Source organism: Ahaetulla prasina, chromosome 4 (genome assembly GCF_028640845.1).
Source record: "Ahaetulla prasina isolate Xishuangbanna chromosome 4, ASM2864084v1, whole genome shotgun sequence".
NCBI classification, from domain to species: domain Eukaryota; kingdom Metazoa; phylum Chordata; class Lepidosauria; order Squamata; family Colubridae; genus Ahaetulla; species Ahaetulla prasina.
Genome location: NC_080542.1, coordinates 63644300 through 63668351, shown reverse-complemented (window position 1 = coordinate 63668351; position 24052 = coordinate 63644300). Strand labels below are relative to the sequence as shown.

Here is a 24052-nt window from a genome sequence, read left to right as displayed (position 1 = left end):
CTTCATGTTAGGAAATTGCTCCTTAGTTCTAGATTGCTTCTCTCCTTCATAGTTTCCATACATTGTTTCTTGTTTTGCCTTCTGGTGCTTTGGAAAATAAGTTGACCAATTGTTTGTTGTTGGTTTTAGAAACAGACAGCTTAGTCATACTCCATTGTGTATCAAGGCTGCAGCTGTGGAGGTGGTCAGTAGTATTACGTATCTGGAGATGCATATAATTAACAATCTGACTTGGACTCTTCATACATTTTTAATGAAGTGTGCAAACCAGAGTTTGCATTTCCTGCATCAGATGAGAAAAGCACATCGTTCTCCTTCTGTCCTTGCCACTTTTTAGAGAGGCATGATTGAGAGCGTTTAAAAACTGCTTACTATTTGATTTGGTTTGGTGGTAGAAGTGTCTCAGATGGAAGGTGCATACAGAGAGTGGTAAGGACAGCTGAGCAGATTATAGGAAACTCACTTCTCATTTTTCAGGATACTGCTTATAAACACTATATGCCTAGAGTTCAAAGTATTGTTAGAAACTCCACACACCCACTTCACAATCTGTTTCTGTTGCTCCCATCTGGGAGGCAGTTTTGAAGTATCTACAGCAGGACTACTAGATTCTGTTTCAGCTTTGTTCTTATGCCATCCATTTTGGATTCTTTTTTTCTGCCATGTATATGTATACATTCCAAACTCAACTGTGATGTTTTCTCTGTGTCATATATATACATATATGCATAATGGTTATCTTTAAAACTTAAAAGGAAATCATAAGTATCTTAAATTCTGGAAGCTAATAGATAACTACATGGTTTCTTAATTCATAATTTAATCATTTAAATTTTATGTAAGAATCTGTCAATCAATTTTCTGAAAGGGAAAAGATAAATACTGTCAGCAAAACAGAGCTTCAACTTTTCTTTTTTGTGATAAATAATGAGACATGGGTGTAATTTAAGCATTATCTAAATCCCTTTGAACAGATTCAAATAGAACAGTGGAAAGTGTAAGATTATTTCACTTGTATTACTACAAATATAAACATACCAAAAGATAACTTAAGCAATGTCTACCTATGTAATTAAAAAAATTCTTAAATTGAATGAGACATAAACAATTAACAATTTTATACACAAAGCAAATAATAAGAGGTATGCAAAGCACGTATAGTATAAACAAGTTGAGATATAATTTAGTCACATTTCCTTGTATTCTTACATTAATGAATTCAAACTTAATGTTGATTAGAATATAAACAAGGTAGAAGTTGCCTTGCCTAATATATGTTATTAATTTTAAAGTTAACTTCTGGATAGGCTTGTGTGAGGTCGAGCTTCGCAAAAATCGAGCCCCGCCCCAAGGTGTGCAGCAAATGCTGCACCACTGGAACGGGGTAGGGATTGGCTTGCAGAGCCTTATTAATTGTCGCTTTGTAGTCAGCACATATTCTGACCGCCCCATCAGACTTTAGTGAAATTACAATGGGGGTCTCCCAGGGGGAGTGATCTATAGGCTCTAGGACCCCCTGAGAGATAAGTTTATCAAGCTCCTCGTCAACCTTAGCCTTCAATGCAAACGGCACCCTTCTGGATTTCAAACGGATAGGCGCTACCTGGGGATCTAAACTGAAGGACACCGGGTTACCCGTATATTTACCCAGCTGCCCGCTGAATACATCTGCAAATTCGTGGGTGATGCTTCTGTAGCAATCCGAACCCACGCAGTGGACCCCCAGAACGTTAAGCCCTAAAACCCCGAACCAATCCAACCCTAGCAGGGTTGGCAGGTCCCCTTTAACAACGATTAAAGGCAAGATGCCGGAGAACTCCCCATGCCGAACGGCAACATCGCAGCAGCCCTTGACAGGAATGGCCCGCCCCTGATAGTCTTTAAGGGTGACTGGACATGGCCGCAGGCGGGTCGTCGGAAAGTTTGGCAGACATCGCTTCAGAGCGGACCAGGCAATTAGGGTTTTAGACGAGCCCGTGTCCAGCTCCATTCTGCAGGGCTGGCCCTCCAACTGTATTGTGAGGTAAATCTTGTTACCAAGGGGAGCGGCAGTGGCATGCCCGATCGCAAAACACTCATCTCGTCGCCCGACAGCCGGGACAGGCGGCCTCCTCCGTTGGGCTGAATCCCTGGGAAAGGCGGCCGTTGGTAATGCCGCCCTGCAAACCCGGGCAAGGTGACCGCGCCTTCCGCATCGCCGGCAGACGGCGTTCTTGAAGCGACAGTCGGCTCTGTCATGGCCACCCCCGCACCCGACACAGCTGGCTCTGGCTCCTCCAGCGGTGGCGGCCGGAAACGTAGTTGCTGGCGTTTTTCGCCGGGGTGCGGACAGGAGACGACAAACATCCTCGTCTTCGTCCGACAAACCAAATTGCCCGTCAGGGGGGCCCACATCCTCATGATGGACCGCCACGGCAGGGCCGGCTGGAGCGGTAGGCAGGCGGAGCCTTTGAATCTCCGCCGCCGATTTGTCAGCCATCTCAGCCGCCCGAGCTTCATCCAAAGCCCCCGCCAGGTTAATGTCCGAGCGAGCTAGCAGTCGGCGCTGCAGCCGCAAATCCGCAAATCCGGCCACCAGCTGGTCTAAGAGGACGTCATCAAGTTGAGGAAATTCGCAGTAGAGGGCGGCGGAGCGTAGAGCTGTTATATAGTCATTTACTGATTCCCCCGGGCGTTGGAGGCGCTGTCTAAATGCATGCCGTCGGGCTATTCGCGAGGGCGCGGGAGAATAGTGACTTCGTAACTTCTCTAATAAAATGTCCCACGGCACATCAAAAACGGGCACTGGAGCGGCCAAAACTCTTGCCGTCGTAAACACGTCGCGACCACAGAGACTTAAGAAATAGCCGCACTTCCGCGAGGGAGGCAAATCAGCAAAGTCCTGAGCTCGCATATAGCAGTGGAACCGAGCCAGGAACGAATCCCAGGTCTCCTCCGCCGGCTCGAACGGCAGGAACGAGTTAGCATTCGCCATCATGAGGAGATAGAGTCGTAGCTCCTACGATCAGGATAACAAGCGGTGCGGACCCTCCACACCCTCGTCGCCAGTGTTAAGTTTGCCGATAGTGGGTACAGATCGAGTCCACACAGTAGTTAATAACTCAACCGTTTATTAACTCCAAGCTAACTTAACATAGAAAGAACAGTAACACACGGACTCCTCAATTTGACAGCTCTTTAAATACCCGCTGCCTCAGGAGTCCTTCTCCAATCACAGGGCTCTAGAACTCCCGCTTTTATTCCTAGCGCGTCTAAGCCAATCAGGGACCACCTGGCTGTTGTCACGGCTTAGCTGGGTCGTAACCTCGAGGACTTTATCGGAGCCAACAGATATAACAATGATCCTTAAGTAAAACACAAAGTCATTAAGCAAACCTGGTTTCCCACACTAATTTTAGAAGATGGCCAGGCTGAGGCGTCAAACATGTCACAAGTCCCTATGCACCCACAAGAGATCTAAGTCCAGACCACCTTGAATGCCTGTCTTATCTCCTGCTCATTTCCCTTGACTTTTAGTTGGTCAGATTGTTGTAGCGAGCTTAATCTTGCAATAAATTTTTATTGTTTATTTTATTTATTTATTTATTTGTCATATATAAGATAACAGGTAAAAGTATAAACAAAATTTGGATACATGAAAAGAGTAAGTAAAAAGAAATATTAGGATAGGGACGGTAGGAATGCAGGTGCACTTATGCATGCCCCTTACAGACCTCTTAGAAATGGAATGAGGTCAACAGTAGACAGTTTAAGCTTAAAGTTTTGGGGGTTTGGGGAAGAAACTACAGAGTCAGGTAGTGCATTCCAGGCATTGACCACTCTGTTTCTGAAGTCATATTTTCTGCAGTTGAGTTTTGAATTGCCTGAATTGCCCTGGCACTGGACATTAATCTGACCAACTCTCTTCATTCAAAAATTTTGGGGGCTCTGGAATATTCTAGCCATGACCTCAGGTCCCATAGTTGCAGCAATAGCAGTTGAGCCAGAACCTCTGCTCTATCAGCAGATGCCAAGGCAGCACCGAAGATGAAATCAAAAACCTTGCAGCCAATTTTCAACAGATGATTCAGCAAATATAGATCCTGACCCAATAAGGAATTCATCTGCAACCACAGCCTCCTGCTCCGCCAGCCCAGGCACAACTGCTTATTCCAGCTGCGCTTATTCCAAAATCTCCCAGCTGCCTACAGCTGAGATTCACTGGTGGGTGAATAATAAGATGAGAAAATTTCTAGCATAGTGCAATGTGATTATTAGCACCAAACCTGGGGAGTTTCTGACAGAGAGATCAACTGTCTCCTTCATCTTCACGCTTTTAACTGACTACGCTGCCAAATGGGTCCTTCCACTCATCTAAACCAATATCTCATTCTGGATAGTTACCCAAAGGTTCTCACTAGATTTAGAGAGCATTTTGGAGATCCTATTCATATGGAAACTGCCAAACAGTGCATCTTCCAACTCACCAGGCAACAACTTTATGAGAGCATATCTTGAAGCTCATTTCAGCAGATCTGGACTGGAATCAGCAAAGCCTTAGGGCACAATTCAAAAGGAGGCTCAAAAAGGTCATAATGACACAAATGATACAACAAGGATTCCCGGGGTCTACAAGTCTTCTAGCTAGCTATTAGTCTTGACTTGCAGAACTTAAAGCATTTTTCATTAACCCCAGCCAAACACTTCCAAAGCTGACTCCCCCCATCATTATTCCTAACCTTCTTGCACCCTTGGATTTGGACACCAAAGAGCTGATGAAAATTGGAGCCATCAGACAAGCCCCAGAAGCAGAAGAATGGCAAAGATGCAAACAACTAGCCCTGTATTTCTATTACAGAGACCTGGCCACATGGTCAAAGATTGTCCTAATGAACCTTCCAGAAGAGACAACAGACAGCCCAGAAACGTCTCCACTACTTGCCACCACTACTCATACTAACTTGTTTATCAGAACTCAGTAGCAAGGTTGCAAATCATGAACAAGTAATTGCAGGACAGTATAACCATCGTAAATTCAAACCAATTGCCAAACACTCAAATTGCAAACATGTGACCATGGGGATGTTGTGACTGCTGTAACTTCTAGTATGGGTCATAAATTACTTTCTTCAGCACCATCAGAATTCTGAACCATCATTAAATAAATAGACATATTTCTATTGCATGGTCTTGTTCAATCAATCAGAATAGAGCTGGAAGTGACTTTGGAGGTCTTCTAATCCAACCCCCTGCTCAAGCAGGAGACCCTATATCATTTCAGATAAGTGACTGTCCAGTCTCTTAAAAACCTCCATTGATGAAGCACCCACAACTGCTGAAGGCAAGCTGTTCCACTGGTTAATTGTCTTCATGTTAGAAATTGCTCCTTAGTTCTAGATTGCTTCTCTCCTTCATAGTTTCCATACATTGTTTCTTGTTTTGCCTTCTGGTGCTTTGGAAAATAAGTTGACCAATTGTTTGTTGTTGGTTTTAGAAACAGACAGCTTAGTCATACTCCATTGTGTATCAAGGCTGCAGCTGTGGAGGTGGTCAGTAGTATTACGTATCTGGAGATGCATATAATTAACAATCTGACTTGGACTCTTCATACATTTTTAATGAAGTGTGCAAACCAGAGTTTGCATTTCCTGCATCAGATGAGAAAAGCACATCGTTCTCCTTCTGTCCTTGCCACTTTTTAGAGAGGCATGATTGAGAGCGTTTAAAAACTGCTTACTATTTGATTTGGTTTGGTGGTAGAAGTGTCTCAGATGGAAGGTGCATACAGAGAGTGGTAAGGACAGCTGAGCAGATTATAGGAAACTCACTTCTCATTTTTCAGGATACTGCTTATAAACACTATATGCCTAGAGTTCAAAGTATTGTTAGAAACTCCACACACCCACTTCACAATCTGTTTCTGTTGCTCCCATCTGGGAGGCAGTTTTGAAGTATCTACAGCAGGACTACTAGATTCTGTTTCAGCTTTGTTCTTATGCCATCCATTTTGGATTCTTTTTTTCTGCCATGTATATGTATACATTCCAAACTCAACTGTGATGTTTTCTCTGTGTCATATATATACATATATGCATAATGGTTATCTTTTAAAACTTAAAAGGAAATCATAAGTATCTTAAATTCTGGAAGCTAATAGATAACTACATGGTTTCTTAATTCATAATTTAATCATTTAAATTTTATGTAAGAATCTGTCAATCAATTTTCTGAAAGGGAAAAGATAAATACTGTCAGCAAAACAGAGCTTCAACTTTTCTTTTTTGTGATAAATAATGAGACATGGGTGTAATTTAAGCATTATCTAAATCCCTTTGAACAGATTCAAATAGAACAGTGGAAAGTGTAAGATTATTTCACTTGTATTACTACAAATATAAACATACCAAAAGATAACTTAAGCAATGTCTACCTATGTAATTAAAAAAATTCTTAAATTGAATGAGACATAAACAATTAACAATTTTATACACAAAGCAAATAATAAGAGGTATGCAAAGCACGTATAGTATAAACAAGTTGAGATATAATTTAGTCACATTTCCTTGTATTCTTACATTAATGAATTCAAACTTAATGTTGATTAGAATATAAACAAGGTAGAAGTTGCCTTGCCTAATATATGTTATTAATTTTAAAGTTAACTTCTGGATATGTTTGGGGGGAAGGAAATGGTTTTATCTATTCATGCTATTATATTTTATGTGACTATAGGAAAAGATCCTTGAAAACCAAGTTTGAATTAAATTCTCACATATTGCCAATCAATAAAATAAATAGGATCAAAAATATGTGCATTTTAGTATCATATTGGCAATTGGCTGTCTTTCTCTACCACTCATGTATCACTCAGCCAAAGGAGATTACTCCTATAGCTGAATTTGAATTTGTCATATATTGAAATGTTTAGAATCACAGAATGAAAGGCTAGAAGAGATGTTGGCTACCTGGTACAAGCTGTCTGACAGATTACTATCCAGAATTCTACATTTTCTCCAAAAGTGTTTCATTACTGAAAAACTTCATTAGGAATTTAGAGCCTCAGATTGATGTCAGGCATTCAAACAAAACCTGATCAGGAAATGGACTTTACAAGAAATGTATGAATACATTATTGATATAGGCTTTAATGACAGAATCTAGAAAGCCTTCCATTTCTTTTTCCATCCCTGTTATACTAAAGAGAGTCAAATCTTAAATTTCTTTCTTTCTTTCTCTTGTCTTCTCAGCCTTAATTTATGTTTTACTTTTTTTTTGCATTCATTCTCCAAAGACAGCTCTGCAGTTCTCTATCAGAAAATGTCCCATTTTAGAGACAGTATGTTTCAGTTCCATTTCCCCAGGACAGCTTAATCCAACCATGTTGGAAGTGGTCCAGACACTTTCGAGAAGAAATAGATTGATTAGTCCTTAGTGCTCTCTGAGCTTGGTTGTTTTCTTGAAGACATTTCATTCATGCTAATAATGTGGCATTGATGATATTACCTAGTTTGAATAATGAAATATCTGTAAGAAAACAACCACGCTTTCATTCTTTCTATCCTTCTATCCTTTCTTTTTTGTCTCTTTTAGAAGAATTCTAGACTCTAGAATCTAAAAGAAATCTATATAAATAAGTATACTATTATATAGGTAGTCCTCAACTTACAACAGTACATTTAATGACCATTCAAAGTTACAACGGCACTGAGAAAAGTGATTTATGACCGTTTTTCACACTTACGACCATTGCAGCAGCCCCATTACAACATGATCCAGAATTCAGATGCCTGCAATTGGTTCATGTTTATGATGGCTGCAGTGTCATAGGGTCTTGTGACCATCTTTTGCAACCTTCTGACAAGCAAAGTCAATGGGGAAGCCAGATTCACTTAACAACCATATTATTAACTTAACAAATGCAATGATTCATTTAATAAATGTAGCAAGAAAAGTCATAAAATGGGGCAAACTCATTTAACAAATGTTTCACTTAGCAACATAAATTTTGGGCTCGATTGTGGTCATAACTCAGAAATACCTATACTTATATGTGGTGCTTTATAAACTTATTATCTCATAAAATCTTCTCCAAAGTATCTTTTATTCGGGTATATCGTCTTCATGCTATGGTAGGTAAGATAGTCTCTTTTATTTTTGCCTACATCTTCTGCTTGCCCTGGAACCAACTTTTTCACTGCATACAAAAATCAATTTTATTCCAGAAGGCAACACATTTCCAGGAATCTCATCTTCTCTGAGTTTTTCTAGGACTTGGCTTCTGCAGGGAAAAAAAAGATTCCTTTTCAATGTTATTTCATTCTCTTATAAAAATAGTAACTTTAGTCTTCAAGTTTCTTTCAAAACACATTTGCTAGTTTGCCTGAACTAGTTACCCAAAATATACAAAATATGAAAAAAGACATAACTTCAGTAAAATACGAAATATACAAGAAGTAGGACAATTCATATTCTGTAACACATTCTTGACTCCCAAATATTTGAAACATAGAACATCTATCAAATTTGATTTTAAAAAAACAAACAGGAATGACTCATGGATGCAGAGTTCTTTGTTCTTTGTAACTTCTATTAGATTTTATTATTTCAGGTTGTAGTGTTTACTCTTCCAATTTAATGAAAATGACATTTTTGCAAGATTGAAAGAAAAGAGTAGATCAATTTTGCTTATGTTGCTTATGCTTATCACCGCAATGTACCACAATCAAGATTCATTTTCTCAGTCTTTTATGGAAACTAATGGTATTCATGATTACCATTCATGATTTTCCTCATTTCCTATACAGAGATGGGAGAGGTGAGTTAAAACAACTACAGATTACAAGATTCATCTGTTTTTTCATTGAGTTTTCAAATATGGTAATTTCAAAAAGCTTTGGCATGAAGATGACAGCATTTCCAAATTACTATCCTCAATACCATTCTTAAGAGTTAAGGTGTTATATCTTTTTATTTAAAAATGTTCCTTGACTTATTTATTTCTTTGAGTTCCAGTCTGTAAAAGTCAAATAATAGAATAAATTTAAATAAAATAAATTAGATTTACTAATTTATTACTCCATTTGTCTAAAATAGCTAAAAGATATTGATGGATTTTAAATGTTTACTTTTGACTGATGGAACTGGAGTTGAGCTTGATTGCATTTTAAGGCAAAAGTTAATCCAGAGTTTAAGATGTACAGATGTCTGAGATAGACATTCATCTGACTGCCTTTAATTATATTAAATTATTAACATCACAAAGAAGTTTTCTTAAACAAACCATCGTCCATCTGTTACGCAGTCAATTAGTAATGGCTATTTAAAGCTTTCAATTCAGTGAATGACTGAATTGGGGATATTTTATAAGTCCAGCATTAGCATCTGTTTCATATTTGGTTTCTCTCATCATGCTATTCTTGTACGTTTATTCATTTTATTTATTTATCCATTACTATATTCCAGTAGATTTGACCAAATCCAATGAATTCCTCCAAAATATTAATTACCCCAAAACACATTCTGTGTCAATCCAAAACATAATTTGGTTATAGAGGAGGTGCTTGGTATGCATATATTTTTTAAAAACTGAAATATGAACACTAAAAGCTTCTTTATTATGGCATATTTTTGAAACTCATATAATATAGTAAATTAATATTTTGCTCATCAAACATTATTTTCATATTCATTCCTTTAAATTATGTAGGATAAATTGAGTCCATATGCATCATTAAAACTTCAAGGGCACATTATGCCCAACCTAAAACATGTCTCAAATAATGATTGGTTAAAATAGATGGCAAATTGTGCATCATAAGGAAGTACTACAAATACTGGAAACTTTCCACATCATTGAATCCACTTGTCATCTACCATTTCACTGCCAGATTCTAGTAAATGTTAAGTCTCTGATGCCTGCTCTAGCTGTGATTCATTATATAATTATTCAAAATTTGGCTTTCTTCCAGATCAGTCAGAGATGAGTTACATAGCTTGTAATTATACTTATGTGCAACTACATGTGTTCCTTCTCTTGCATTCTCCCTGTCTCTCTCTCTTTGTATTTAAATACAAGTTTCTTCTGTGAAATCATTAGTTCTTACTCTTCAGTGCCATAAATATTGAATCTATTTGCTTATATTTGTTCTTTGTGATTCTTGCCTCTTCATCTTTTTTCATGTTTACCTCTTTTCCCCTTTCCACCCATGCACACACCCTTATTTTTAGGCATAAATTCTTCAGATTAGGGAAGGCTTTTTTGCAATATTACTACTGATGGATAAAACATCATTCATATGGATAGTTTAACTGGAGTACATTAATATACTTTCTTTATACTTGGAAACAGAAGCATGCATTCCTATGAATAAAAATAAAAGATAAAAGTTTAAGGTGAGTTCCTTAAATCTATATCTCCTTCAATTATTTAAAATGCTTCTTCCCAATTTCTTGAAAACTGAACTATTGATTTGACTAATCTGATCTCCTTTTCATTATTTTTTCAGTCTCACCGCAATTTCTTAAGGATTAGAAAAGTGAAAGCATGTGGGAAACCTGGCTTGGTAGTAGAATAGAGTGACAGGAATGTGAGTGATTTTTGAGCCATCAGTGATACAGCTCCTACAGAGAAAAATGCTTTTGTGGGTTGTATTAATAGGAGATAGAGTGCATCTGAATGTTCCGGTATATGCTACCCTAATCATACTCCATTTGAAATTCACCACTGTTCTAAAAGGAAAGTGACAAGCTGAAGTGAGTTCAAAAAAAACTATGGGGAGGACTATCTGGAGAAAAAACACTCTTATGAATTATTAAAAATCCTGCATATTTAAGAAGAGACAACGAAGGTGCACCCAAATACAGGAAAGGAAATGGCATTTTTATTGACTTAAAAGGGCAAGGTCAAAAAACCTTTGGATAAGTCTACAAGAAGGCAGGCTCTTGTATAAGACGTTATAAAAAACTCTACAAGTTTTCACCCAGTAGAACAGCTGTTACAAATTCCTCAATTTATATTGAGGATTTCACACTTATTAGTGTATTCCTTGAGATTTCAAAATCAGTAATTTTTGATAACAATAATTATTTTTTGCATGTCTGTTAAATTTATTTGCCACCCATTTCACTATGGAACTACAATTAAATGGGAAAAATGATAAAAATGTAAATATAACAGTAGCAAAGCAATGAAAAAATAAAAATAAACAATGAAACTACAATATGACTATTATTATTATTATTATTATTATTATTATTATTATTATTATTATTATTATTATTATTATTATTATTATTATTATTATTATATAGACTGAGAGAAAGCAGGAAGCATGGGGAGCGGTAGTGTTATGGTTGACTCGCTATGAAGCCCCGCTCACAACCAGGCAACAGTAATGGTATTGCAATGTAAGAGATGCTTGGGAAGAAAATGTGGAATGCAAGCATGACAACTGGAAGCCTGAGACAGACCCAAAACCCCAATGTCACCGGCTAGGAATGTCCAAGGCAGATAAACAAAACAAATGCAAATGATTGATGGACAATGGACAATTGGAAGTCCAGGGAGGAAAATGGAACCTTTTCCTATGCTGTTTGTGCACAAAATAGTAGAATAGAATAGAATAGAATAGAATAGAATAGAATAGAATAGAATAGAATAGAATAGAATAGAATTTTTTATTGGCCAAGTGTCATTGGACACACAAGGAATTTATCTTGGTGCATATGCTCTCAGCGTACATAAAAGAAAAGATAGGCTCATCAAGAATTCTAAGGTACAACACTTAATAATAGTCATATGGTACAAATTAGAGGGACGCGATTGCTCAGGGGCTAGGACGTTGAACTTGTCGATTGAAAAGTTGGCAGCTCGGCAGTTCGAATCCCTAGTGCCACCGTGTAATGGGGTGAGCTCCCGTTACTTGTCCCAGCTTCTGCCAACCTAGCAGTTTTGAAAGCAGGTAAAAATGCAAGTAGAAAAAATAGGGACCACCTTTGGTAGGAAGGTAACAGCATTCCATGCGCCTTTGGCGTTGAGTCATGCTGGCCACATGACCATGGAGATGTCTTCAGACAGCGCTGGCTCTTTGGCTTTGAAACGGAGATGAGCACCGCCTCCTAGAGTCAGGAACGACTAGCATGTATGTGCGAGGGGAACCTTTACCTTTACTTTTAAAAATAAGGAATCAGGAAACAATATCAATATAAATTGTAAGGATACAAGAAACAAAGTTACAATCGTACAGTCAGAAGTGGAAGGAGATGGGGGATGGGAACGATGAGAAGATTAATAGTAGTGCCAGACTTAGGGAATAGTTTGACAGTGTTGAGGAAATTATTTATTTAGCAAAATGATGGCGTTCGGAAAGAATCTGTTCTTGTGTCTAGTTGTTTTGTTGTGCAGTGCTCTGTAGCGTCGTTTTGAGGGTAGAAGTTGAAACAGTTTATGTCCAGGATGTGAGGGATCTGTAAATATTTTCACAGCCCTCTTTTTGACTCATGCAGTATATAGGTCCTCAATGAAAGACAGATTGGTAGCAAATGTTTTTTCTGTGGTTCTAATTATCCTCTGAAGTCTGTGTCTATCTTGTTGGGTTGCAGAGCCAAACCAGATAGTTATAGAGGTGCAGATGACAGACTCAATAATTCCTCTGTAGAACTGAATCAGGAGCTCCTTGGGCAGTTTGAGCTTTCTGAGTTGGCACAAAAAGAACATTATTTGTTGTGCTTTTTTGATGATCTTTTTATGTTAGCTGTCCATTTTAGATCTTGGAATATGGTAGAACCTAGAAATTTGAAGGTCTCTACTGTTGATATTGTGTTGTCTAATATTGTGAGAGATGGAAGTATGGAAGGGTTTCTCCTAAAGTCTACCACCATTTCTACAATTTTGAGTGTGTTCAGTTCCAGATTGTTCTGGTCGCACCTCAAGGCTAGTTGTTCAACCTCCCGCCTCTATGTCTCAAATGAGACCGATTACTGTTGTGTCATCTACGAACTTCATAAGGCATAGTCTTGGTAAAGAGAATGTTCCAGGAGTTTCTTTAGCTATCTAACCAGTGGGGTGGTTGGCAGTATGGTTTGCTTAAGCATTACATGCACTCATATACCTGTGCTCAGGTCTTCATTTCTTCCCCTGCTATGAATTGGTCATGTTTTTTGGCTCAAGTCACCTATAGAGCTCAGCTTGGATCATTCCCAATTTTGGCTTTCTACAATGAGTCTTGTCCAAATTCCGCAAGCAGTTTTTGTGCAGTGTTTCTAATGCATCCTGACATCTTCAATCAGCTATAATGAAGGTAGAGCCAGAGACTGGCTCTTAATTATCTATTGTCTGAATTTTGCTCATCTTTCCAATTCCCCCCAATTTCACCCCAATGTTATCAGATAACTATTAGTCCTACTGAATAACATCCCTTGCAAGCAAATTACCAATACATGGTCTTTTTCCATAAAAAGCAATAGAAAGGGGCTATGATCAGACAACATCACTCATTAAACAACATATGGATGACTCATTAAACAATCTGTTCTGGATGAGAAATGCTACAGTAATCTAGGCAGAATTCCTAAATTGCCAATGGACCAGAATGTAATGTATCTTCCTCACAAACTTTGTTTGCTCAGAACATAGAAGAGCCTTTTCCCTGGTTAAGGTGCAGGGCCCATCGTTTGGTGGTACTACAGAAAAAATATTTTTACAATTCTCTATGCGGAACAATTATGTCCCTCTGAGCGTGAGAAGAACTGAACATGTAGCTTTGCTTGTCAATTTTATAGGCATTTCAAAATATCCGTTGGAGTTGCCAGGTCATCCCAGAATTTCTACATAACCTTTTCTATTGTCTGACAAAAGCTCAAGCATAATATAAAGGTTGTGTTCAGTCATGTCATGTCCAACTCTAGAGACCAGTGCTCATCTTTGTTTCTTAGCCAGTATTAGCTGAAGACATGTCTGTAGTCAAATGACTAGCATAAGCAAAAAGTAGATGAAGTAGAACCTATTTAATCTACTCACATTTGCGTGCTTTTGCAAGGTGGGCAAGTGCTGGTACAGGAAGGAGAGCTCACCCCATTATGCAATGCTCAGATCTCGAACTGGGGCTATCAGCTTTCCCACTGACAAGCTCAACATCCTTAACTGCTAAGCCATTGCACCCCCTTTTACCATAATATATAATATAGCAAATTTTGGGTCAGTTTTTATCTCTATTTAGAATTAGTTTCCCTATTATTTATTCTTATAGGTTTGAAATTTGTATTGTTTTAGTTTTAAATATCTACTAAGGCAGTTCTGACTCATTCTGATTAGTATTGTACATTTTCATTATTTCAACATATGGTTTATCTACTTGTTTATATCTACTCCTACAATTCCTTCTTAAAATGTGTATATGTCTAATAAATACTGAAAAATATTAAATAGAATAAAATTAATGGCTGAGTCGTAGCAGACATTTCTGTGGTTCCTGCAACTGCAGTTTTTCATATCTACCATTTTAAAGAAGTAAACACATGAATTAAAACTTGAAACAGTTTTCAAGTTTTAATTCAGTTAATTCTATTTTAAAAGGCATAAGCAATTCTCCAAATTTTGTTCCCTTAACCCTAGGTCATGAAAATGGAAAATCTTGTCCCACTGACACGTAAAACATAGTAATTTCCACTTTTTTTTATTGACCCACATGCATTCTATCACACTTAATCCCTCCACATATGTTATATATATATATATATTTCCTGTGTCTCAAAACTATATTGTGAGGGGCTAATTTCATGTCTCCCTAATTCTGGTGTAAATATTTTTTCATCTGCCAGCCTCTTGGCTATGTGCTTGTTGACATCATTAGTCTGAGATCTCCTGACTGCTACTGGCCACTTTAAGCTGCTGCACGTCCTGTTACTGGAAAATGCCCTTCATTTTCATTTTGTTTGGGTTTACAGGGAAGATGGAACAATGCACCCACCCTGTGATTTTCAAAGGGCTTGTAAGGCTTTACATAAATGCCTTAGTAGTATGGGGTTAATACTCTTTGAAAAACAGCTAGGGCTTAATATCCAGAAAATGTATTTTAGTCAGGAAAGACGCTCGGGTTATACCAGGTCTGGGCTGCAGACTATAGGAAGTAAAAGAGGTGACCTTGACAGAAATATGCAAGAACTATTGGCAAAGGGAACCAAAACATTATTCAGTCCTGTTGAAACAAGGTAATATTCATAAGCAGATAAGATTCTGCCTTCCTAATTCACTGGGGTAAAAGAGGAAGGGTGGTTTAGCACAGTCTTGCAAGTTTTTGTTATTATAGGCAATCTTAATAAAATGTGACTCTAATCTTGGAGAGTGGATTTTCTCATCTGGTCTACTTTATGGGGATGACATGGTTATTGTTACTGTTACTGTGTTACTGTTATATGTTATACATTGTTTTGTTAAATAATGCAATAATTTTATTCTGTATATTACTGTGGGAGCGGTAAGGAGTTTGTCAACTCAATTCTGCCTACCCGCTTCTGGCTTCAGAAATCTAGGTAACATGGTGAACTCTGCCATCATTACATGTGAACCAATCACAATTGCAATCCACTGATTACTTCCTAATGCTGCCAGCCACCTTTGTTGCTTGCTTGTAGCAGTGCCATATCCATACGACACAGATGGATCTTGGTGCTTGCAACCTGTTAGTCAGGTAACTTGACAGGTGATTAGATATGCCTTCTCAAGCACCTGCCTACACTTGTCAAACCTACAGGAAGCAACATTGCACAGAGTGATGGGTCATTGTTTGTTCACAAGCAGGTAATTAATTATTGTTGGAAAGGAAAATAAAGCCCAAGGGAATCCAGTACATTCCTTAATTTGTCCTGCATTAAATCAGTAAAGACAGCACAGTTGCTGTTCTCCTTCGTATAGTGGATTAAAGATCAACAGTGAAAATAGCACAATTTATGCTAGTATATTTTTCTGCCAGCAAAAGGAGTGAATAACAGAACTTTTGGACAGCCATCTAGTTTTCCCCATACCTATAATTAGTTCAACCTTTGGATACATTCCATTTAAACTCATCATTAACGGTGGAGATACATATAGCACATAATTTGAAGCAACATGTAATCAAGAGCCATTTGTTATTTGGGGGAAAGATAAAATCAGCTATCATCTTTCCCATGAAAATCCAGCCTAGCTTTTTCTGAGCTAAAGTACTCAAATCTGTACTTTCAAAGAAATTAGTCCATAATGTAATATTGTAAATAATATTATTTGCTCACTCTTAAATACATTTTTGTTTAGTCTCTAATACAGGGGTCTCCAACCTTGGTCCCTTTAAGACTTGTGGACTTCAACTCCCAGAGTTCCTCAGCCAGCTTTGCTGGCTGAGGGACTCTGGGAGTTGAAGTCCACAAGTCTTAAAAGGACCAAGGTTGGAGACCCCTGCTCTAATATAATCTTTGCTTCATTCCTGAGTATTAAAATGAATGAGGTTACTCTTTTTATATAAAAAAAATCTACTTTCTGGAAGTTGTAATGTACACCATCATGGATGGAGGAATGGTATTTCAGTGTGGCCTTACCAGAGTAGCATACAGGGGTACTATCACTTCATGTGACTTGATACTATTACTCTCTTAATACAGCCTACAGCACCATTTCCTTGACTTTATTCTTCTTCCTTACATATTGAAAGATTTTTTATTTATTTTTTTGGCATTTTTGCAAGTCTTAGCTTATTCACCCTTGCAGTTTCCTGTTTCTTTCCTCTAAGTCATTTCTTTTTTCCAAAATTTTCTTTTTGGTCATTTCTGAATAAAAGTTTACTTTAAAATAGTTAAAGTGCTATAACATTAGGTAGCCAACTAACCTTATAATTTATGTGATAACTAAGTAAACTGAGCTGAGCTTTATTTACTTTCATTGTGATAAGATATAATAGCTAAAGACTTAATATCTTTCTATATGTATTTCTTCTATGTATTTGGTTAGAGCTGGTTTTCAAGTTTGTTCTTTATATTATTATGCCCCTAGTTATATTTTACATTGTTTTGTTTTTACATTCAATTTGTAAACTTTTGGAGTTTCTGGAAAATCTGTCTATAAATTCTCTAAACATCAATTATACTGCATTTGTTAGACTTCGAGATTTCATAGAACTATCTTTTTCCTTTAATCTCACAATAGTTTATCTAAAAAATACTTGAACTGGGAATTTTAACTTTAATTTAATTGTAATGGAATTCATAAAATCTCATCACAAAAGGATGCAATGCTGACCTTCAGGAATTCAGTTAATCTCTTCAGATTCTTGTTTCAAGTATGATTTAGCACAGCGGTCACCAACTGTGGTCTGTGGACCACTGATTGTCCGTGAGAAAATTTTGGTGGTCTGCAGAAAAATTATTTGCATTTTTTATATTGCACTAAATCAGAGGTCCACAAACTACGCCCTCTGGGCTGGATACATGCAATGAATGTTTGTGTTGCTGCAGAGAGTCTCCCCCTTTGGTGTCTTTTTGTGTGGGTTGGAGGGGGGCAGAAATTCTGACTTGGAGTCTGCTTCAGCCTCCTGGTGCTGGGGATTTAGGCGAAGGCTGGAGGAAAGTGCCGCTGGTGGCAAAGAACCAGAGGGCCTTGTTCCAGTGGGACTGCATCATGGTCTGGAACTGACTGACCATCTCAGCCTGCTAAGCCTCCAGGCGCCGGTACCTGGCCTTGTACTCCCGTAGGTCTTCCCTCTGCTTGGAAAGCCTATGCTCATAGTTCTCAGTGAGGTGTTTCTGCTGAGCCTCCTTCTCGGTCAAATCCAATTTGAACCAAGCCAGCTGTTTTGCCAAATCTTTCTCATGGTGGCTACTTAGCTCCAACAACTGCTTCTTATTGGGGCCCTAAGGAGCCCGGGCAGGCAGGTGAGGAGTGGCGAGTAGAGGCTGGCAAGCGCCCCTCAACGTGAGTGACATCAAGTTGGCCATACCCACCCTGTCACATGACCACATTGCCACACCCACCCAGCTGGTCATTAGGCAGATCATATTAGTGGTACACAGGATTTAAAATTATGAATTTAGTGGTCCCTGAGGTCTGAAAGGTTGGGGACCCCTGATTTAGCAGAGGAAAGCTTCAATTAACTTGACAGCTAAATAATAATCACTCTAGTTTATTAAGTGCAAGCAGAATTTTCCAGTATAATATATATTATGAACAACAATCATGCACATTGCATTATAAGCAATATTGGGCTGCAACTATCTATCAATAAAATAAACAAATTATTATTTTAATTAAAAATATTATTTTTCTATATAGAAGACAAATACTATAGCTTGCTTCCCATTTCAAACTTCAGCTTTCTGACTCTTTATAGAAAGTATTGTTTATTTTGTCTAATTTTAAGTAGCATATGGCTAAAAAGAAATATATTTTCATATGTTACAGAGAATTATTGGAATGCTGCATCATTTGTTACTCGATCTTCATATCTCCACTTCTCCACCTTTCAAGGAGAAACTAGTGCTGACATTTCATTCTACTTCAAAACATCAGCCCCTGATGGAGTCTTCCTTGAGAATCGGGGGAATTCAGATTTCATCAAACTCGAGTTAAAATGTAAGTATGTCCACAGCATGAATGAGAGTATCAGATAAAAGTAAGATAAGGTTTTAAATTTTTATTATCATGCATACTCTATGAACTCTCCAATGAAGAAAAAAAATTAGCCTGGGTATCCTGTCTTAAATTAGAATGTTTTATGCTTAATGTAATGTTCTTAATCCAGCCAGCTCAGAAGTAGGCCTGCTTACATAGTTAGGCTAAATAATAATGCCACTTTCTTTGATTTTAAAATCCCCAATGATTTAAGGAGATGGACATGATTCTCTTCCTTACAATCGCACTACACAATAATTAGACTAAATTTTTCACTTAAAATGAGTAATTCTCATTTTACTCATTTTACGGGGTGAGTTATCATCTGTACGCTGATGATACCCAGCTGTACTTTTCCACCCCGGACCACCCCAACGAAGCGGTCGAAGTGCTGTCCCGGTGCCTGAAAGCTGTACAGGTCTGGATGGGGAGAAACAGACTCAAGCTCAATCCCTCCAAGACGGAGTGGCTGTGGATGCCAGCACCCCGGTACAGTCAGCTGTATCCGCAGCTGACTGTTGGGGGCGAGTTAGTGGCCCCAAAGGAGGTGGTTCGCAACTTGGGCGTCCTCCTGGATGGACGGCTGTCCTTTGATGAACATCTGGCGGCCGTCTCCAGGAGGGCCTTTTACCAAGTTCGCTTGGTTCACCAGTTGCGTCCCTTCCTTGACCGGGATGCCTTATGCACAGTCACTCATGCTCTGGTTACGTCTCGGCTGGATTACTGCAATGCTCTCTACATGGGGCTGCCCTTGAGGTGCACCCAGAGGCTGCAGTTAGTCCAGAATGCAGCTGTGCGAGTAGTAATGGGAGCCCCTCGTGGCTCCCACGTAACACCACTGCTCCGTAGTCTGCACTGGCTTCCTGTGGTCTTTCAGGTGCGCTTCAAGATTCTGGTTACCACCTTTAAAGCGCTCCATAGCTTAGGACCTGGGTACTTACGAGAACCACCTGCTGTTATCCTATGCCTCCCACCGACCCGTACGCTCTCATAGAGAGGGTCTCCTCAGGGTGCCGTCCGCCAAACAATGTCGGCCGGCGGCCCCCAGGAGTAGGGCCTTCTCTGCGGGAGCATCGACGCTCTGGAATGAACTCCCCCCTGGTCTACGTCAAGTGCCTGATCTTCAGACCTTCCGTCGTGAGCTAAAAACATATTTATTCATTCAAGCGGGACTGGCATAAATAGATTGATTTTAAATTGGGTTTTATTAATATTTTAAATTTTAAATTCATTTTAATTCTGAGCCATTTAGTAATTGTTACATTTTAATTCGTTTTAATTGTATATATTTTGTATTTTATTTTGGCTGTACACCGCCCTGAGTCCTTCGGGAGAAGGGCGGTATAAAAATTTAATAAATAAAAAAATAAAAAAATAAATTCAAGGTTACACATTCTAATAGTTTAATATATTTATCTCTAGTCCAATTAGGGGCACAAAGGTATACTGATGTATCTTGATCTCTTATGCCAACTGATCTCTCTTCTGCCCTGGTAATGAGACCAATGAATGGTGCTTAAAATTACAGCTTTAATGTAAAACATTTACCAATCACTTTCCTGAGCATGGCTATGAGCAAAGACAAGGAGGGATTTGCAACTACCTAAATACAGAGATTTACAAATAAAAAGGGACATTAGGACAGGGATGGTAGGCACATTGGTGCACTTATGCATGCCCCTTACAGACCTCTTAGGAATGGAGTGAGGTCAACAGTGGACAGTCTATGGTTAAAGTTTTGGGGGTTTGGGGAAGAAATCACAGATCAGGAAGTGCATTCCAGGCATTGACCGCTCTGTTGCTGAAGTCATATTTTCTGAAATCAAGTTTGGAATGGTTTACTTAAGTTTGTATCTATTATGTGCTCGTGTATTGTTGTGGTTGAAGCTGAAGTAGTCATTGACGGATAGGATATTGTAGCAGATAATTATGTACTAGGCTTAGGTCAGACCGAAGGTGGCATAGTTCTAAGTTTTCTAAGCCCAAAATTTCAAGTCTGGTGGCATAAGGAATTCTATTGTGAGCAGAGTAGTGGAGGATTATTCTCGTGAAAGTATCTCTGGACTCTCTCAATTGTATTAATGTCCAATATGTAGTGCTGGTTCCAGACAGATAAGCGGTATTTGAGAATTGGTCTAGCAAATGTTTTGTATGCTCTGGTTAGTAGTGTGATATTATAGAGAAAAAGCTACGCAAGGTTAGGTTTACAACTCTTAATGCCTATTTGGTGATGTTGTTAGAGTGGGTTTTGGCACTTAGATCATTAGATATGAGTACTCCAAGGTCCTTGACAAAGTGAGGGTTGTCTACAAGGTCATCTCCATCTAGCTTGTATTTTATGTTCTGATTTTTTTTGCCAAGGTGTAAGACAGAGCATTTGTTGGTTGAGATTTGAAGTTGCCACTTTTTTGACCAATCTGACACATAGTCAGGATCTTTTTGAAGAGTAGCAGCATTGTCGGTGGTGTTGAATAGTTTTACATCATCAGCAAAGAGAACACAGTTGCTTTTAATATGATCACAAAGGTCATTTATGTAACTTATAAAGAGTTTGGTCCTAAAACGCTGCCTTGGGAAACACCACTGTTGACAGGTACAGGATTTGATAGAGCACTTCCTATTTTGACCACTTGTTGCCTTTTTGACAGGAAAACAGATATCCATTTATGCAGGTATCCAGAAATGCCATAAGATTTTAGTTTTAGAAGTAGTTTGTAATGTACCATTGAATCAAAGGCTTTACAGAAGTCTATGTAAATTGTGTCTATTCCTTTGCCCTGATCAAGATGTGTAGTTCATATGTTTTTGCAGTGTAGTAGTTGCAGATTACAGGATAAATTTAGTATTGTCAGAACTTGATCTGAAGTGACTAAGAACTTTGGCCTCTCCTGCTTTATTGAAAAGCCCCAATATGACCTGTGAAACAAGCCTCAAGATCCCCAATACTATGAATTATCCATACATTTTCTCTAACTTACTCTGTCTCTCTCCTCTCATTCACTAGTTTTTTTTCTACTTGCTTGCTTTATCTGAGTCATCTGTCTTCTCTTCTAATGCTCTTTCTCTCTTGTGCATTCTTTTGCTTTTTCTTGTTATGTCTATCACTTTGTAAAGGGAACTATTGACAGACTTCTGTGCGTAGACTGCCCTAGAAGTTTGTGTTCCCTTTTTTGCCAGAAAACACTCAAAACTGCAATGTTATCTAAGTTGCAAAAAGAAAACAAATAAGGACGGTTTCTGTAACTCCAGTTTCATCTGCACAGCCTATAATTAGCTAACATTTTGATCAAATATTTAACAAATGAGAAGAGAAGGGATAATTTTCACAGGAAGCCACCATTTCTCTGAGGATTCAACTTCACAAGCAATTACCAGGACTGAAAAGTCTGGATGTGCATACTGCAAGCAAAAGCTGTCAATAAGAGCTAGACATATGACAGCCTCAGACTGCATCATTACCATAGTCACTGCCAAGTGCCAGAAGTTGGTCATACAGTAATGCTTGTATCAAGCATTTCCAGAGAAAATGGAACACAGTACTTCAACATCAGATCAGTTGAGTAAGTTAGACAGGGCATAAGCTGAAACTTATGTCATTAGGACAAGTCCTTAAAGAGTTATTAGCAAGACATTTTTGAAGAGTAGCTTCTGATTTAGATGCTTTTATAGAAGTCAAGGCATACTATTGACTTGCTGATTGGCTACCATGGTCATGTTAATTTGTCTCCCTACATTTCCTTTTTTTATTTTATGCAAGGGGGCCAAAGCCATTGTGCTAATATGTGAACATAATAATTAAATATTTAAAGTGCATAAATGCGGTATTGTTTTCACAAGACTGAACTTCTCTCTTATATATAAACAATACGTCTATAAAAGATAGTCATGCTACATTAGTCTATTGGTTAATAATCTCTAGGCATTTACCATGTTAAATTTTGACCAAATTTAGTTAAATTCCTCACATATGATCAGGATCTTCATATATTTAAAAGAATACAGACATTTTATTTCCTGAATGAAAGAAAAATAGTATAATGTGAAACCAATCTGCTTTGCAAAAAGTGTTAATGAAGTTTGCTCTTATGGAGAGTTCATTAATAAAGTACAGTAAAGAGCTGTAGAACATTTGGTTGGCCCATTCATCAAACAATACTTTCTACTTGTCACCTATCAAGGATCAGCTAGCAAAGATGGAGAAACATGTCAGGCAACATTTTTACATAATTTGATATATTTATATTATAATTACTTTTACATGTCATACATCAAGATAGACTTCAATTCTTCAGAATTTAGCAGAACATCTTTGCTATATTTTAGCATATCAAAAAGAAAATCTAGATTTCATTAATTGCAATTTTAGATAAATCTGCTTTCCAAATACTCTTCAATTTACTTTATTTTTACTGGGGAAATAATTCAGCTTCTTCCTCTGCTGTCTATAAGTGCCTGTTTTTCATTGCATAATAGTAACTTTCAATTGAGATTCCAGACATCTGCAACATGTGTAACAGCTGTTCTCATCATTCAGAATTCAAAAATCAGATTAGGGACAAGAATTGGTAGTAGATCTTCCCTCAGTTCAAATTACTAGTACACTAAATTCCTTACTAATTGTCGCAGTCAGCCAGATGTTCAGACTGGATCTGGCATTTTTATCCAGCTGTTGAATCCTTCCCAAGGACCTGGGATAGTCAGATGTTGATGTTTGATAGTATTAGAAGTATCATTGCAGGATGTAACCTGTTCCAATTAAAGCTGCCTTTAAACTAAAGCTGAGAATCAAATGCCTTTTTGTAGTCAATCCATGCTACATTCAGGTTGGTCTTCCTTCTCTTGCAGTTTTCCAAAATCATTTTGTCAATTAGGAGTTGATCTTTTGTTCCACTGCTATAAGGGCAGTTTCCTTTCTGCTCGGGTGGAAAGAGATTGTTTTCAACTAGATATTCTTGGATTGCATCAGCTTCCACACTAGTTAACAATTTGAAAGTTGCTGGTAAGCAGGTAATTGGCCTGCAATTGCTTGGTGCTGCCCCTTTTGCTGGATCTTTCATTATCAGGCAGGTTTTGCTAGATGTTAACCACTCTTCAATTTCACCTCCTTGTAGTATATTGTTAAACTGCTTGGCAATGACTGGTTATAAACTAGTTAGATGTTTCAACCAAAAAGCATGCAGTTCATCTTCACCTGGTGCTGACCAATTCTTGATCTTCCTTTATCTTCTCTCTACCATTTCTGCTGTTATTACCAGTTCTTTCATTTCATCCTCTTTTTTTAATTCCACCTCTTTTAACCAAGCTACATCCCTGTTGTATTTCTTTGGGTTATCCAATATCTGCACCCAAAATTGCAGTTTCTTCTTTGTCAGATACTGACTAATTCACTGCAGTTTTTCCATTGATGGATTGGTAGAAACATTTCTGATTGGATTGAAA

General features: G+C 38.1%; 1 protein-coding gene across 1 annotated transcript in view; it reads left to right on the top strand.

The window, feature by feature from the left end:
- CNTNAP2 (contactin associated protein 2) overlaps positions 1 to 24052 on the top strand; it is a 788332-nt gene that overhangs the window by 676302 nt on the left and 87978 nt on the right. The window contains exon 16 of the mRNA XM_058182711.1: positions 18404 to 18574. Within this exon, the coding sequence (XP_058038694.1) occupies positions 18404 to 18574 (171 nt within the window). The remainder of the gene's footprint in view (positions 1 to 18403; positions 18575 to 24052) is intronic.